The sequence below is a fragment of the Lynx rufus genome, unplaced genomic scaffold (assembly GCF_022079265.1).
Source record: "Lynx rufus isolate CCGP_SWC_20201006 ecotype Redwood Valley unplaced genomic scaffold, mLynRuf1.p SCAF_36, whole genome shotgun sequence".
Classification (NCBI taxonomy): Eukaryota; Metazoa; Chordata; class Mammalia; order Carnivora; family Felidae; genus Lynx; species Lynx rufus.
Genome location: NW_025814852.1, coordinates 1,406,358 through 1,421,056, shown reverse-complemented (window position 1 = coordinate 1,421,056; position 14,699 = coordinate 1,406,358). Strand labels below are relative to the sequence as shown.

At 53.7% G+C, this 14,699-nt stretch overlaps 1 protein-coding gene across 1 annotated transcript in view; it reads left to right on the top strand.

Annotated features, from left to right (window-relative positions):
• The window catches only part of CAMSAP1 (calmodulin regulated spectrin associated protein 1), a 57,823-nt gene that overhangs the window by 21,742 nt on the left and 21,382 nt on the right, over positions 1–14,699 (top strand). The window contains exons 5-6 of the mRNA XM_047093848.1: positions 9,527–9,607; positions 13,154–13,295. Coding sequence (XP_046949804.1) covers positions 9,527–9,607; positions 13,154–13,295 — 223 coding nt within the window. The remainder of the gene's footprint in view (positions 1–9,526; positions 9,608–13,153; positions 13,296–14,699) is intronic.

Genomic DNA, 14,699 nt, shown 5'->3' with positions numbered 1-14,699 from the left:
CTTAGCTAACGGAGTGAGGACGTGGAAGGCGGGGCAGCCCCTCGTAGAGTTGTCTTGGGGCAGCTGAGACAACTGTCTGGGGGGCTCGGTCGGCCAGGCGTCCGACTCTCGATTGAAGTTCAGGTCACGATCTCACGGTTCGTGGGATCGAGCCCCGCGTCGGGCTCTGCGCTGACAGCGTGACCCCACTTGGGACTCTCTCCCTCTCTCTCTGCCCCTCCCACCCCACCGAATAAATAAACAAACTTAAGTAGTTGTGTTAGTCTGCCCACCAGATTTAAATTATTTCCTTATGTGGTTTGTGTACGTGTTCTTTATAACGTAAGGCTTTATGAGAGACCAAGTAAAAATCAGTGGCCGCGGAATTAGTTGAAGAACGTGGCAAAGCCAGGCCGTGGCGCGTGTGCCGGCTCCCCTGAGAGGGCCCCCTCTGTGGTTGTGATGAGCAAGGCCTTACGTCAAGTGCATGTTGTGACTTCCAGCTAAGACGCTTGCCCTGCTGTTTACTTGGTTTCCTGCCCGGAGGTGGGGTGGGGGAATCCAGTCCGTGGGCAGACCCCCTTAAATCCCCGATTGCCGGGTGGGGTAGAGGGCTTTTCCAGGGTTCGCTGCAACGTCTGGACTCAGACACTGGCCAGTGCCCATACGTTTGCCTCCTGGTGGTGGGCACCGTGTCTCACCTGCCCCCTGGCCGTGCAGAATACCGTGCCTGTGGGAAGCAGGAACCACAGGAACCACGGGAACCACGGGAACGTGGTTAAGGAAGGATGTTCGGGACCGGTGCACATTTCCAGAGGAAACTGAGCCCTGGCTGATAGTTCTGTAATCCCGACACGGCCTTCCTGTAGCCACGAGTTCACGTGTGTGTTTTCAGCCACTGACCTGCGGTGCTCCGTTCGTTTCCGGTGCGCAGCGTGGTGATTCAACAAGTGTGGCTGCCGGCTGTTGCCACACAGCCTCGTCAGGGGACTTGACTGTATGCCCTGTGCTACACCTTTCCTCCCTGCAAAACCCAGGTTCTAACTTGTTTCTCTCTGATAACTTTTATTGGCTTCTCCTTCTTTTTTATTTTTATTTTTGAGAGAGAGCGAGCACGTGAGTGGCGGAGGGGCAGAGAGAGAGAGAGAGAGAGAGAGACAGAGAGAGAATCCAAAGCAGGCTTGAGGCTCGGAGCTGTCAGCACAGAGACCGATGCGGGGCCCCGACTCACGAACCGTGAGATTCTGACCTGGGCCAAAGTCGGCCGCTTAACCCACTGAGCCACCCGGGCGCCCCGGTTTTTCCTTCTTATAAATGAAATGACGTGATCATTATAGAAAAGCAAGAAAACACAATAAGCAAATAAAACGAAATATGAACTGCCCGTAACCTTACCACCTACACATGGGTTTTAACATAAATTCTCATAATTTTAGGGGCACCTGGGTGGCTCTGATGGTTGAGCGTCCGACTTCGGCTCAGGTTGTGATCTCACCGTTCATGAGTTCGAGCCCCACATGGGGCTGTCTGCCGTCATCTCAGAGCCTGCTTTGGATCCTCTGTACCCCCCTCTCTCTGCCCCTCCCCCGCCTGTGCTCTTTCTCTCTCAAAAATAAATGAACTTAAAAAAAAAAAAGAGTAAGTTCTCATAGTTTTTTTAGGCGTGAGACCCAGGCTTAAAAGCACAGTTAGGCCCTCCAGGTGCTGGGCCGAAAGCTGAGACCTTCGGCAGGATGGGGAGGGGTCTCTCCAGGGCCGGCTTCAGTGCCCGCCTGCTGTTGTCTCAGGCGCCGGGCTCTGTAGGTGACCACGGGCATTTCCCTCCCACGTGTAATGGGCGGGCAGTGGTGGCCACATGGCTGAGGTTCATTTGTAAAGGCTTTTGATTGGTTTTGATTGGTTTTTGCCAAATTTCTGACCACAAAGACTATAGTAATTTTTTCGTACTCCTAGTCCGTCGAGGTGTCTTTTTCCATGATTTCCCATAGATTGGATATTACTAAAAGAATATTTGCTATTTTTAATTTTAATTTTTATTTTTTAAGTGTTTTCAGCGTTTATTTATTATTGAGAGAGAGAGAAACAGCATGAGCAGGAGAGGGGCAGAGAGAGGGAGGGACACAGAATCGGACGCAGGCTCCAGGCTCTGAGCTTTCCGCACAGAGCCCAACGTGGGGCTCGGACTCACAAACCGCGAGATCGTGACCTGAGCTGAAGTCGGACACAACCGACTGAGCCACCCGGGCGCCCCTCCCATTTTTTAAAGGTGGGGAATAGTGTCATCTTCTACTCTCATTTCTTCATTTACTGGTAAAGTTGAAGTTTAAGAGATAGAGTGTACATTTGGCTGTTTGTCTTTCTCTTTGATAAATTACTTGTCTGTGATCTTTGGCCATATTTCTTTGGGGGAGGGGTGCATTCCTTTTCTCCCGTGCCTGATCAAGTTTCGCCTAATCCCATTAAGGGCGTTCCCTGTTTGCTGTGTTTGTGTAGACGATTTTCCAGGTTACTGCCGCCCGTTTGCCTGTGGACTTGGCTGATGTGTGGAAGATGATCTTCATGTGGTGCAGCCTTTATCTGCTGACGTGCATTTTCTGGTGTTAACCTCTGTCTTTCCAACGTTTATTTATTTTTGGGACAGAGAGAGACAGAGCATGAACGGGGGAGGGGCAGAGAGAGAGGGAGACACAGAATCGGAAACAGGCTCCAGGGTCCGAGCCATCAGCCCAGAGCCCGACGCGGGGCTCGAACTCCCGGACCGCGAGATCGCGACCTGGCTGAAGTCGGACGCTTAACCGACTGCGCCACCCAGGCGCCCCAACCTCTGTCTTTCAAAGAGGTGCACTGTATTTCTGACTCTGCATCGGCCTCTGGCGGGCGTTGCCTTCTGATTTACTGCTAGCTCACGTGACCCTCCCGTCTGGTCCCTGCTGGTCCACTGTGGTCACACGGCCTACTGTGGTTGGATCTGTAGTCAGATGACCAGGTATGACTTTTCAACAGCTCATGTCCCTTTTCTTGTGCCACACTTCGGTTTTCCTGGAGTTGGTACTTGCTTTGTTTTTTTGTGGCCTTTCTGGTCCTTGCCTAATATTTATCGTTTTGTTCAGTGTTTTCCAAATTTTGTATTTCCTTAGCATTTCCAAATGAACTAAGTTTCTTACGTTGATAGATTTTCCCTTGTGTGAGTTCTCATTCTCTGATGTCGACTGAGCGGTGAGTTCTGGCCAAGGGCTCCCCCACACTTGCTGCCTCCGTGTGGTTTCTTTCCGGTGCGGATTCACGGTGTCAAATGAGGGGTGCGCTCGCTGAGGAGGTTTCCGGCACTTGCTCGAGGGGCTCCTCTCGGATGTGAGCTCTGATGCGGGGTGAGACGTGCCTCCGTGCTTTGTGTACTGAGGGTCTTTCCCTGGACTCAGAGGAGGTGTCAGCTCCCCCAAGCTTTTCCGTCAGGGAGAGTGGCCGTGGCCTCTGCAGTGTGGGTCCTCTGGTGCCTGACAGTTTAGAGCCGGGTCCAGAAGCCTTCCCACCTTCATTTGGCGGCTGGGTTCTCTCCCCACCGAAAGCGGCCTCCATGTTTGATAAGGTTCGGGCTCCTGAGGGTTCACGTGCGGTGAGTTTTCCCTTCAGCGTCAGTCTTTGATGCCTCATAAGATCTGGATCTCCTTTGAAACTGTGGTTGTAGATAATGTTCCCAAGATTTCTGCTGTGTGAATAGTGCACATTTAAGCTCTCTCACCTCCGTGCTGGCCATTTTCACTCGTGAAGGTATTTTTGTGGGTTCGCTTCCTTTTCGTGTTTGGCTCTGTGTCTGGGTGCTCTCCCCCTCTTCCGCAGCTCTGGAGTCACAGTCAGGCCTGTCAGGTGACTGCTGTGAGTTTCTTTCTCTTTTTATGTGCATCACTTCTAGGGACCACTCTCCCCCTCCCCCTCCCCCCTCCCCCCTCCCCTTGGATGATCAGGCCCTCTGGGGGGTAGAAATTGCCCTCCCCAGGATTGGGGCTCACCACCAAGCCGTCCCCCAGATTCCCTGCTCTTTGTGTGAGGGACCGAGCTGTCCTCTGTCCCCAGAGTTGTGGACTTTTACCGTGACCGTCTTGCTGTGGCTTTTGACGTTTTTACCGCTGCCCAGCCCGTTGCTGTAGTCTTTGAAAGACAAAACCCGGCTTCGCTGCTGTATGATTCGCACGCAGCGAACGGGCCCAGTTCTTTGAGTTTGACCAGTGACTGCTGTTTAACATTCGCCACAAGGCACCATTTCCATCGCCCTAAATGAGTTCTTCTGTTTCCCTTTGCGGTTTGCCCTCCAGCCCAGATCGCCCCTGACGTGCTTTCTACAGTTAGAAGTTAGTTTTACCTCTTCTGGGTTTTGATAAAACTGGGTCACGCGTATGTGCCCTTCGCGGAACAAAGTGATTCTGAAGTTAATCCGCGTTAGTGCATCTGCCAGTGGTTTTCTTTTTACACTCTGGAGAGTTCCATCGCGCGAACAGACCACGGTTTACCCGTTCCCCTGCCGGTGGACGCTGCGGTCATTTCCAGTTCTGGTCTGTGCTGACGAAGGCTGCCGGGAACGTGTGTGTGCAAGTCTTACCTGAGACACGTATTCCTTTCTTTGGGCCACATGCTTAGGCGTAGAATTGCTGGGTCGGTGATAAAGTCGCATTGAACGTTAGGAGGAACTGCCCAGGTATTTCCCAAAGTGATGGCACCACTTTGAGCAGCGCCAGTAGGAGAATTCCAGCCGCTGCAGGCTTGTGCCAGCACGTGCGACAGTCTGTCTGTCAGCGGTAGCCGTCGAGCGGATGTGCGGGGCTGTCCTCCCGCGGTTTTCATTAGCGTGCCCCTCGCCGCTGAACACACCTGTCTGTGTATGTTTTGTTAGGTGCGTGTTCCGATATTTTGCACGATTTCAGGTTTTGTATTTAATTCTGTGTCCGTTTTGGGAGCCCGTGATTTTCAAGGAATTTCTCAGCTGTGTTTTCCTCGTTGAATTAAATGACTGTCCTTTAAACGTGTGTACGTGTGCCTGTAGCGATGCCCCCTGGTGTTTTCTTGCTCCAGGTGATTTCTGTCACTTTTTTTCCTTCCCTCGGGTTGGTCTGGCTTGTCAGTCTCTCTAATCTAAAAACCTGCTTTAGGTTTTTACTGGTTTCTTCTATTGTTTTCTATTTAACTTCTTCTCTTTTAATGATTTAATTAAATTTAATTTTTAAGTAATCCCGACACCCACTGGGATCGAACTCATGACCCCAAGATCCCCGAGGTGCACATTCCACCGACTGAGCCTGCCAGGAGCCCCTCTCATGTTGTCTCTCTCTCTCTCTCTCTCTCTCTCTCTTCCTTCCTTCCTTCCTTCCTTCCTCCCTTCCTTTCTTTTTCTTTCTTCCTTTCTCTTTCTTTCAAGTTTATGTATTTGTTTTGAGAGAGAGAGTGAGTGTGAGTGGGGAAGGGGCAGAGAGAATTCCAAGCAGGCTCTGAGCTGTCAGTGCAGACAGAGCCTGTCTCGGGGCTTGATCTCTGGAACCATGAGATCAAGAGTCAGATCCTCTTTCTTCTGACCCCCCAGGTGCCCCTCTTGTTTTCTTTCTACTTAAAACGAGTTTGTTTATTTAAAAAAACATTGGTTTTAAGTTTATTTATTTTGAGAGAGAGAGAGCGAGAGAGAGCGAGCACGAGTAGGGGAGGGGCAGAGAGAGGGAGAGAAAGAACCAGAAGCAGGCCCCGCGCGGTCGCACTGTCAGCGCAGAGCCCAACTCGGGGCTCGAACTCACGAACTACAAGATCACGGCCTGAGCGGAAGTCGAGAGTTAGCTGCTCAGCCAACTGAGCCCCCCAGGCGCTCCCTAATGCGAGTTTCCTACGGACCCTGTGGAGTTGGCCCTGCTCTTTGATTCAGTCCGAGAATCTGCCTTGTTGTTGTTTAGACCAGTTCCATTTAACGTGATTATTGAGGTCTCTCGGGCTGACATGGTGTCGGCTTTCGATCCATCTCATTTTATCGTCTTCCCTCTTCTCTTCTGGCTTATTTTAGACTGGGCATTTTTTGGCACTCCCTTTTCTCCGGGAGTTCTTGGGGCTGGTCCAGGCTTTAGTCCCCACCGTCTGCCCTCAGGCAGGGTGATGCCGTGTCCCTCGGCTCATCGGCGATGACCTCTGCCTCCCTGGCCGCTGTGCCACTGCCACCTACTTTGCTGCAGCCTCAGCGAAATCACGGGACTTGTGTTTTCAGCGCTTGTCCGGTTAGGCGTGTTTTAAGGTGATTGGAACTAGGGAATGCTTATCCGAGTAGTTTCCATTTCTGTTCCCCTTCATTCCTCTGTGTACATAAGGAGCTCTCAAACTTTTGGTCTTAGGTCCCCTTTTACACTCTTAAAAAATCTGGATTATAAAGAATTAAAAAAATTTAATCTGTCAGTATTTATCATATTAGACACTAAGAACAAGAAAATTTAGGGGCGCCTGGGTGGCTCAGTTGGCTAAGCGTCCGACTTCGGCTCAGGTCATGATCTCACGGTTCGTGGGCTCGAGCCCCGCGTCGGGCTCTGTGCTGACAGCTGGGAGCCCGGAGCCTGTTTCGGGTTCTGTGTCTCCCTCTCTCTGCCCCTCCCCACTCATGCTCTGTCTGTCTGTCACTCAAAAATAAATAAACATTGGGTCGCCTGGGTGGCTCAGTTGGTTAAGCATTGAGTTTGGCTTCGTGGGTTCGAGCCCCGTGTCGGGCTCTGTGCCGACGGCTCAGAGCCTGGAGCCCGCTTCGGATTCTGTGTCTCCTTCTCTCTCTGCCCCTCTGCCCCTCCGCCACTCACACTCTCTCTCTCTCTCTCAAAAATAAACATTAAAAAAACCACAAAATTTAAAATTTTTATTAATTTGCTTGAAAATAACAAAACTCATTTCATATTAATACAATGTATTCCTTTTTTTTTTTTTTTTTACCAAAAATAACTATATTTTCTGAAAGAGGAAATGGTATTTTACAGATTTGTACGATTCTTTAATATCTGGCTTACTGCAAGGGAAGCCGGACTCTCTTGCCTGCTTTTCCAGAGTGTTTGCGTGGGAGCACGCGAAGATGGTCTGGCTTCCTAAGTACGTGTGGGTGGGAGAGGGGAGCGCCGTTACGTTCTGTTGAGATTACGCTGTGGCAGAATGCCGTCCTCCCTTCTGATGTCCAAGCGGCCGCTTCTGCACGGTTAGCCGTGGGATCTGTCCTGCCGGTCTGCGGGCCGTTTTCTGGGTCGTCTGCACTGACGAGCGGGGGCCTTAGGGTCGTCCCGCTCCTCCCTCTTCCCTGCAAGTCCGCGTGCTCGTTTGCTTTTGATTCGACACCACAACTTGACAGGTAGTAGTTTCTCAGAGGTTAATTGCAGTATGGAACTTGAAACTCTTATCAATTAGCTACTTAAAAAATTTTGGGATAAGATTGAGGTTATAAAATGCAGTATTTTGAAGTCTCCAGTTCAGTGGTGCTTAATATATTCACAAAGTCGTACAGCTGTCATCGCCAGTTCCAAACGTTCTGATCACATCCGAAGAGTTCCCGTCGGCACTCACTGCCCATCCCCGCCCCGGCCCCTGGCCGCCCCGGGTCTGCCTCCTGTCTGCACCCTTGCTGACCGTGGCATTTCGGGTCAGCGCGGTCCTACGCTTGGTAGCCTTTTGCGCCTGGCCGCCCGCACTCAGCATCGCGTTCTCAGCTGTCACCCGTGCCGGAGCGTGTCGTAGCCCGCGACGGTGCTCCGCTCCCTCGTGTGGCGGACGTGCCGCTCCTCGGCCGGGGGACGCTTGTGCCCGTCCTCGGCCCTCGTGGATGCTGCTGTGGTCGTTGTGGACGAGGTTTGTGTGCTGTGCTGTCCTGTTTCTTGGGTGTTTGGGGATGGGATCGCCGAAGCGTGTGGAAACCGGACCTTTTCGAAGAGCAGCCTCGCCATTTCTTACCTCTTCGGCGGCGTCTCCGGTCTCCAGTGTCCCACGTCCTCACGGACGCTTGCTTTCTGATTGTCTGATTCTAGCCGTTCTGGAGGGTGTGAGGTGTTGTCTTGTGGTTCAGGTTCGAATCTCCTTCGGGGGGAGCCCCTGCGAGTTCGTGCGCGTGGCCACCTGCCGGTCTCCTCCGGAGAGACCCCTTTTCAGATCCTCTGTCTTTTTATTGTTAGGAGAATTCTTCTGCATGTTCTGGATACTAACGCCATGACCTTTGTCCTCGGTTATATTAAAGTCCACTTGTGGCTCTTGTGTCCTTCCTGGCTCTTTTAGTCCCCGTGTCTTGGTAACGTCGCACATCGGTCATTCGGAAAATAGTTTCAGGGAGGGTTGTGTAGATCTTTGCGACGTTGTCACGTTTCATGAACGGTATCGAAGATTACGTTCGTTGGTATCGCCATCAATCTAATCAGAAAATCCTTTTCCGTATTAGAAAACTATCTCGCGTCTGACAGAAACACATCGTGTGAAAAGGTTTTATTGTGAAAAATTGTGGAACATGAAGAGATACACAGAGAACGTGAATGTGCCTACCACCCAGATTTTACAAATAACGTTTTATAATACTTGCTATATTATCCATCCGTCTATCCTTCAAAGAAGAATTTTTTAATGTTTATTTTTGAGAAAAAGAGTGTGAGCGGGGGAGGGGCAGAGAGCGAGGGAGACCCAGAATCCGAAGCGGGCTCCAGGCTCCGAGCCGTCAGCACAGAGCCCGACGCGGGGCTTGGACCCACGAACCGCGAGACCGTGGCCTGAGCCGAAGGAGGACGCTCCACCGACAGAGCCCCCCAGGCACCCCCACTGTCTGTTCTGATTCATTTGTTTTAAAATTTATCTGTATTGATTTTCCTTTTACCATATTTTCAAAACAAATTTTCTACCTTCTTGATTTGATTTGCATGAGTTCGTTCATGTGTATTCTTGTTTAGTAAAACATTCGGTTCTGTGTCTTTTCATCTCATAGCTTTGACCATGTCCTTGAAGCATTGATGAGTGTCTTTCCTCATGGTGTTACTTTGTAATTGTAGTTTTGATTTTATCGTTGGGTTAATCATTCCAGGAGAGAGTAAGTTCTAAGAAGTCGTGTTAGCTAGGGAGCGCACGGTTACATTTTATGATTGAAGTTTATCTGGTATTACTTGTGAACGGTCAGGGAACGTGCGAGCCACCCCCTAGGCCCTGGGCGGGAGCGTCTGCCACACACTGTCTTACCGGCGGCATTTGCTGATGGTGGCGGCTCGCGCTGTTTGAGCACCCCGGGCATTGGGTGGCGTGGCTCATTGGCCCTGTTGTGGGCGGCCACGAGCGTGGCCTGCGTGTGGAGGCATAGAGTGTGTCCTGGGACTGCGGGCCAGCTCTGGGGTCTCGCCCAGCACGGACCGTGTGGAATGCGTGTATTTCTGCATCTGTGTAATTGGCCGAAACCACTTATTCTCAACCTGCGTCTGAGAGTCCGACTGCAAACGAGCGAGGTGGGCTCTCTGGGTGGGAGGTGAAGCTACCGATACAACCCACAGAGAAAGTTGTTACCCTTTTAATGCATTTTTTTCTGCTTCAGGTAAATCTTAAAATGAGAGAGATAACAGAGAAAGAAGTCAAGCTAAAACAGCAGTTATTGGAAAGTCCGGCTCATCAAAAGGTAAAGGGTGCCCTTAACCCTCCCGGAATGCGTCTGGTGACGCTCGCGGTGGTTGTCACGAAGTTTGTCCGAGTCCGCCGCTCGCTTCCTCTATTTGTGCTCGGCCCGGAGGGCGTTCCCAGGTCTCCGCCGAGTGGCCCTGGTGGTGGGTGTGACCGTGTGCTCCTCTTTCCTCCCTGCAAGGGGGTGGCCTTGTATTTAACTGGGGAGGGCGAGGGAGAGGTCGGGCGCATTGAAGCTTGAGGAGGCGGGGCGTACGGGACAACCCGGGAGTTGGCTTCTAGATTCACCAAATGGGGAGAAAATTGCCTCCTGTCCAGGGTGCCCTTGAAAACCGCGTCTGTCCCCCGTGAGGTCCAGCGTAGCCGCTGGTGCGCCTCTGCGAGCCTGCGTGGAATTCAGGCAGATGGATGTGGAAATGACACAGGTGGTGCGCTATGCGTCCTGGTCATTTCCGCCCTTTTCTTCCCCTGTGATTGTGGTTTTTTGCCAAGCAGGTGTGTGACTGAATCCCCATCCCCTAAATGCGCATGACATGTGACCCGGCCACGTCCGCGGTCTCCTGCGACCCCTTACCTGGTCCTCTCACTGCCGGCGGTGGGGGGGCTGGGGGGGGAGGCCGTGGGCAGCACACCCCGGGCCGCATGTCTGTGAGCCTCCTTGTCCGTCACGTGGGCACAGGGGACATGCTGGCACCCCCCGAGTTGCAGTTGGCAGCTGTCCTTTGTGGTGGCCGGTCCACACCGAGCGTCCCGTGGAGGTGCCTGTGTCCCCTCCGCCTCGGTCGTGTGACGATACAGGGCATCCAGGTCATGCGCCCTGGGCGGGTCTCACTTGTCAGAGGACACCCGGCTCTCCCGTGAATATTGTGTGAAAGTGTGCGTGACGCGGTCTGGACGCGGCCCGCCCGCTGACACCGTCTCCTGCCTTCCTTCCCTGCTTCCCGCGCAGTCCCCCTCCAAGTGGTACTGGAAGTTAGTGCCCGTAAGTGACCTCCGCACACCCGCTGCATCCAGACGGCCATCCTGTCGCAATCACCCGCTTCCATTAAACAGCTGCTCACACCTGAACCTGCCTCTTTTGTCCAATGTCCTCCTTGGTATTGTTGTTGTCACTTTCCTGCAGTACTAGCGAGAACGCGATTCTGGGCTCAGCAGGCTTTCCGTAGACACGCCCAGTTTGGTTTTGCCCGGTTTCTTAGGTGATTTTAGAGACTGAGGGTTGTGTTTCTTCTTACGGACACTTAGTTACTCTTTATGGGAGAACGAACGTACATTCTTTCTTCTCGCAGACACCGGAGGGAAGGAGGGAATGAGACTAGTCTCATTTCCCAAGTTACTGTCTACGTTTTTTGTCCTGACGTTACCTTCCCTGATGGTGGTATCTAATGCGATCTCTCTCAGGAAGTGTCATGTGGGTCGTCCGAGGACAAAGGGCCTTGTGGAAGGGAGGGAGTGGCTTCTGTCTCTAGGGACAGCTCCCTGGGTGTTGGGACCACCCCTGCTGCCCACCCGCCTGCCCAGGGTGGGGAAAGGGTCTGAGTTAGGTCAGCGTGGATGCAGGCTTTCTGGGATCCAAGTTAACTTCCCGTAAAAGGAAAGTTACGAGCTAGTGACTTGGACCTACCACGTTAGCCATGCTCCCCACCTGGTGGCGCATTCTGGGAGCAGAACCAGCATGCTAACGCCATTCCTGTGGAAAAACACCGGCTACTCCAAGGGGTGCATTTTGCAGTGAAGTCTTAGAACACCCTTTTTGCACACCCCTTTAATTGTCTGTTCCTTTAGTTTAATTACTCAGACCAGGTTATCCTTAGAGTTCTATCATAAAGGAAATACCACGGCTCTAAGCTGGTGAAGCCGACCCACGTGAGCAGTGACATGTTCTGCTTTGTGGCCAACTTTGTGGATAATTTTGCTTCTCTTTGAGATGGATCAGTAACAAAGAAGAGGAAAGCATTTTTGTGAATCTTTACGTGTCTCTTAACTTCCCGAATCCTGAAGGCCACAGCGCTAAGTGTGAACTTGTGTTATTTAGTGAAGAGAGCGTCAGAAGTGGAGCTGTCCTGTAGGAAGCAAAGTCTCAGCGGAGGGCTTTGTAGAAGCTGAAAACCGTGACCAAGGGCAGTGAGCATCCAGGTCTCCTTGGAGACGCTGGTGGCCATGGCTGTGCCCCCAGCGCACAGCACACGGGCCAGTGAGGACGAGCACGGGCGGGTGTGGCCAGGCCGGCAGGCTTGGATGGTTCAGCCCGCTGCTCTGCAGCCTGGAGGTTTTAGGAACCTGACTCGAAGGTCCTACACGGGCTCCCTGGGCCCCGGAGTTCAGCTGTGTCCCCTGATTTTAGTTACACACATGCCATCTGTGCTCAGTGGAGAAACCATTTGCTTCACCGCATGCCGTGCTCCGTCCCATGTGTGCCGTGTGGTCTGTGTGGAAGCCTGGCCTGGAGCATGCCCCACGCCCTGCATGCCGCACCCCGGGCCCGCCACGGGCCTCGAGAAACAAGTTAAGGTCTCCATCAACACAGACTTGAGTGACACAGAATAAACCGCATTCCCGTTTTGAAAGAATGTGTTAGGTGTGTTTTATACCCGATTCCAGCATCGATTACCGTGTGTATTTATTCAGACGACTTTAGATTCTCAACTGCCGAGAGATGGTTTTTCTTCGGGCTGAACCCATCTGTGCAGCTCTCAGCGACCCACAGTCGTTAGCACAGACTGCTGGTTTCCTCTCTCCCGCTTCTGTCGTGTATTTTCTCCCACTGGAGAAGGCGCGTCCAGACCGGAAGCGTTAACGCAGGAGGGACGGAGTGCGCGGCAGGACGTCTGGGACAGGGCCCCCTTCCCCGGACGGCTTGCGTGTCTGCACGCTCGGAACCTGACGCGGTGCCGTGGGGGCCGCGCGGAGAGGCTCGGGGTGGCGTGCATACCCTGCCCTCCAGAGGCGCAAGTGTGGAAACCTTGGAAAAGCACCTGTTTTACGTGGCACCTCGCGTGCATTCAGTTTCCTGACGCTTCGTTGCAGCTACTAAAGGGTCTGGTGGATGTTTTCTATGAAATTTTGTCAAACCGGTTTGGGGAGTTTCTCAGACCAGACGTTAACGTTGTTGTGCACTTTTCTTACTGGCTGAGGTTCGTGCCGATGATGCGGAGGAAAGCAACGGTCAGGTGGGTCTTCGGAGCATTAGGGCGGTCACTGCTTAACTTGTTTCTCGCTTGCTCAGAGGATGCGGCTTTTGGTAGCATAGCCACACATTCCGTATCCGGTCTCACGCGCCCTGTAGCGTGGGACAGCCGTGGCACCATTAGCAGCTAACTGCTGTCCCCCAAGTGTGGCCGTGGCGCTCAGTTCCCTGGATCTTGACGTGTGTGTCCAAGGCCGAGTATGTCATCCAGGCGTGTGAGCTTTTCCATATGATCGCCATTGTTCGAAACATCATTCCGCGGGCATCGGGGCAGTTCTAGATTTAACGGCCTGCCCGTAGCGGCCGGGGTCGTGGAGGCACGTCACGCGTGGACCGTTCTCCTTCTATCGCCCGCAGGTGCGCTATCGCCGAGAGCACCTGTCCGCGAGGCAGCCGCCCTACTTCCCGCTGCTGGAAGACCTGATGAGAGACGGCAGTGACGGGGCCGCCCTCCTGGCCGTGGTCCACTACTACTGCCCGGAGCAGATGAAGCTGGATGGTGAGTGCGGAGCGCCCCCGGGGTGGGCGCGAGGCCCGGGCAGCGTCACGTGCAGCCTGATGCACACGCGCAAAAGCCTGGGAAGTGGCTCGCTGAGACGCCAGCTGGGACGTTAGCGGGTCATGTGCTCACGCTTAACCTGCAGCTGTATCTCGTGAAGAAATTGTAGAGTGTTGAGTGTACGTGACTTCTCTTAAGTTTCAGAACGGGGAGGACTTTGTCCATCCCGCTACAGCTGATGTAAAGCACCTAGAAGCTGCTTGGGGGCTGGGAAGGTGCAGAGTCCGTCTCTGAGTGGCTCGTGCACGAGTGGTGCTGGTGCCAGCGTCTTAGGTGCTCTCCGCCCGACAGTGGCCGCGTGCGGGGCCTCGGGAACGGGAATTCTGGTTTACCTTGTGCTGAGCGTCCTTCTTTCTGAAGGAGGGAGGTACGGGCCAAGAGCACGGCCAGACGACTCCCCCGCCCGTGAAATACTTGTCTTAGATCCTGGCACCAGAGGATGGAGCAGGGGTCGGTCCTGCTCCCAGTACAAGAGTGCTGGATAGAGCGTCTTTTATAAAGAAAACAACAGCAGAACTTGAAGGAGCGGGAGAGGCTCAGGTTCCAGAGGGTCTCTGCTCTGGAGTGCCAGTCCCGAGTCCTGTCTGGTCTCCCGTGCCCCTCTAGCCTTGGGGCTGTGTGTGGTTGGGGGCAGTGACCAGGACCCTGGGCAGGGCTAGGAAAGGCCCATCTGCCGGCCTGGGAAAGATGCCGGAGATGCGTCGGATGCCAGGGGCCCCGGGCCCTGGGCCAGGGATCTTTCTTGAGGAGACAGAGCTCCCAGACTGCATCACGGACGGGGAGGGGCTGAACTAGACGCTGCCCGTGTGGCGAGGGGAAGGTTCTCGTGGAACTGAGTCTCGCACTAGTGGAAGCCCTGGGTCACGGCAGGAGGGAGGTCTGCTGTATGGGGGGTGCCCCGGCCGCTGCGCGTGAGCCCAGTGGGAAAGGAGGACCACGTGGGCCGACAGCCTGCGCAGAACCAGCAGAGGTGACAGACAGGCCTGGCACCCGGGCGTGGGCGGAAAGGATGTTGGAAGGAGACACCGGATGCTCGCGGTGACGGCGGACAGGAGGGAGGCGGTGGGAACACTAAGACAGGGGAACGAGCGTGTTGAACGTGTGATGGAACTTTCCGGGGCCCTCAGCACCTGGTTTTGTTGTCCTCTGCATCCTCGATATTGCCCAGGTCTGCCTGCGGTTCGCCAGGTCGGGCGGTTCCTGCCGCAGTTGCCTCTGGCCGATCTGTTGGGGGTCTTTAGACAAAGCAGACTCCTGGCAGGAGGGGGTCCGTACGAAAGAGGAGGAATAGCCCGCAAGGACGTGGTGGCGTGTCAGGCCTCGTCGCGTCTGGCCCTGGCACGC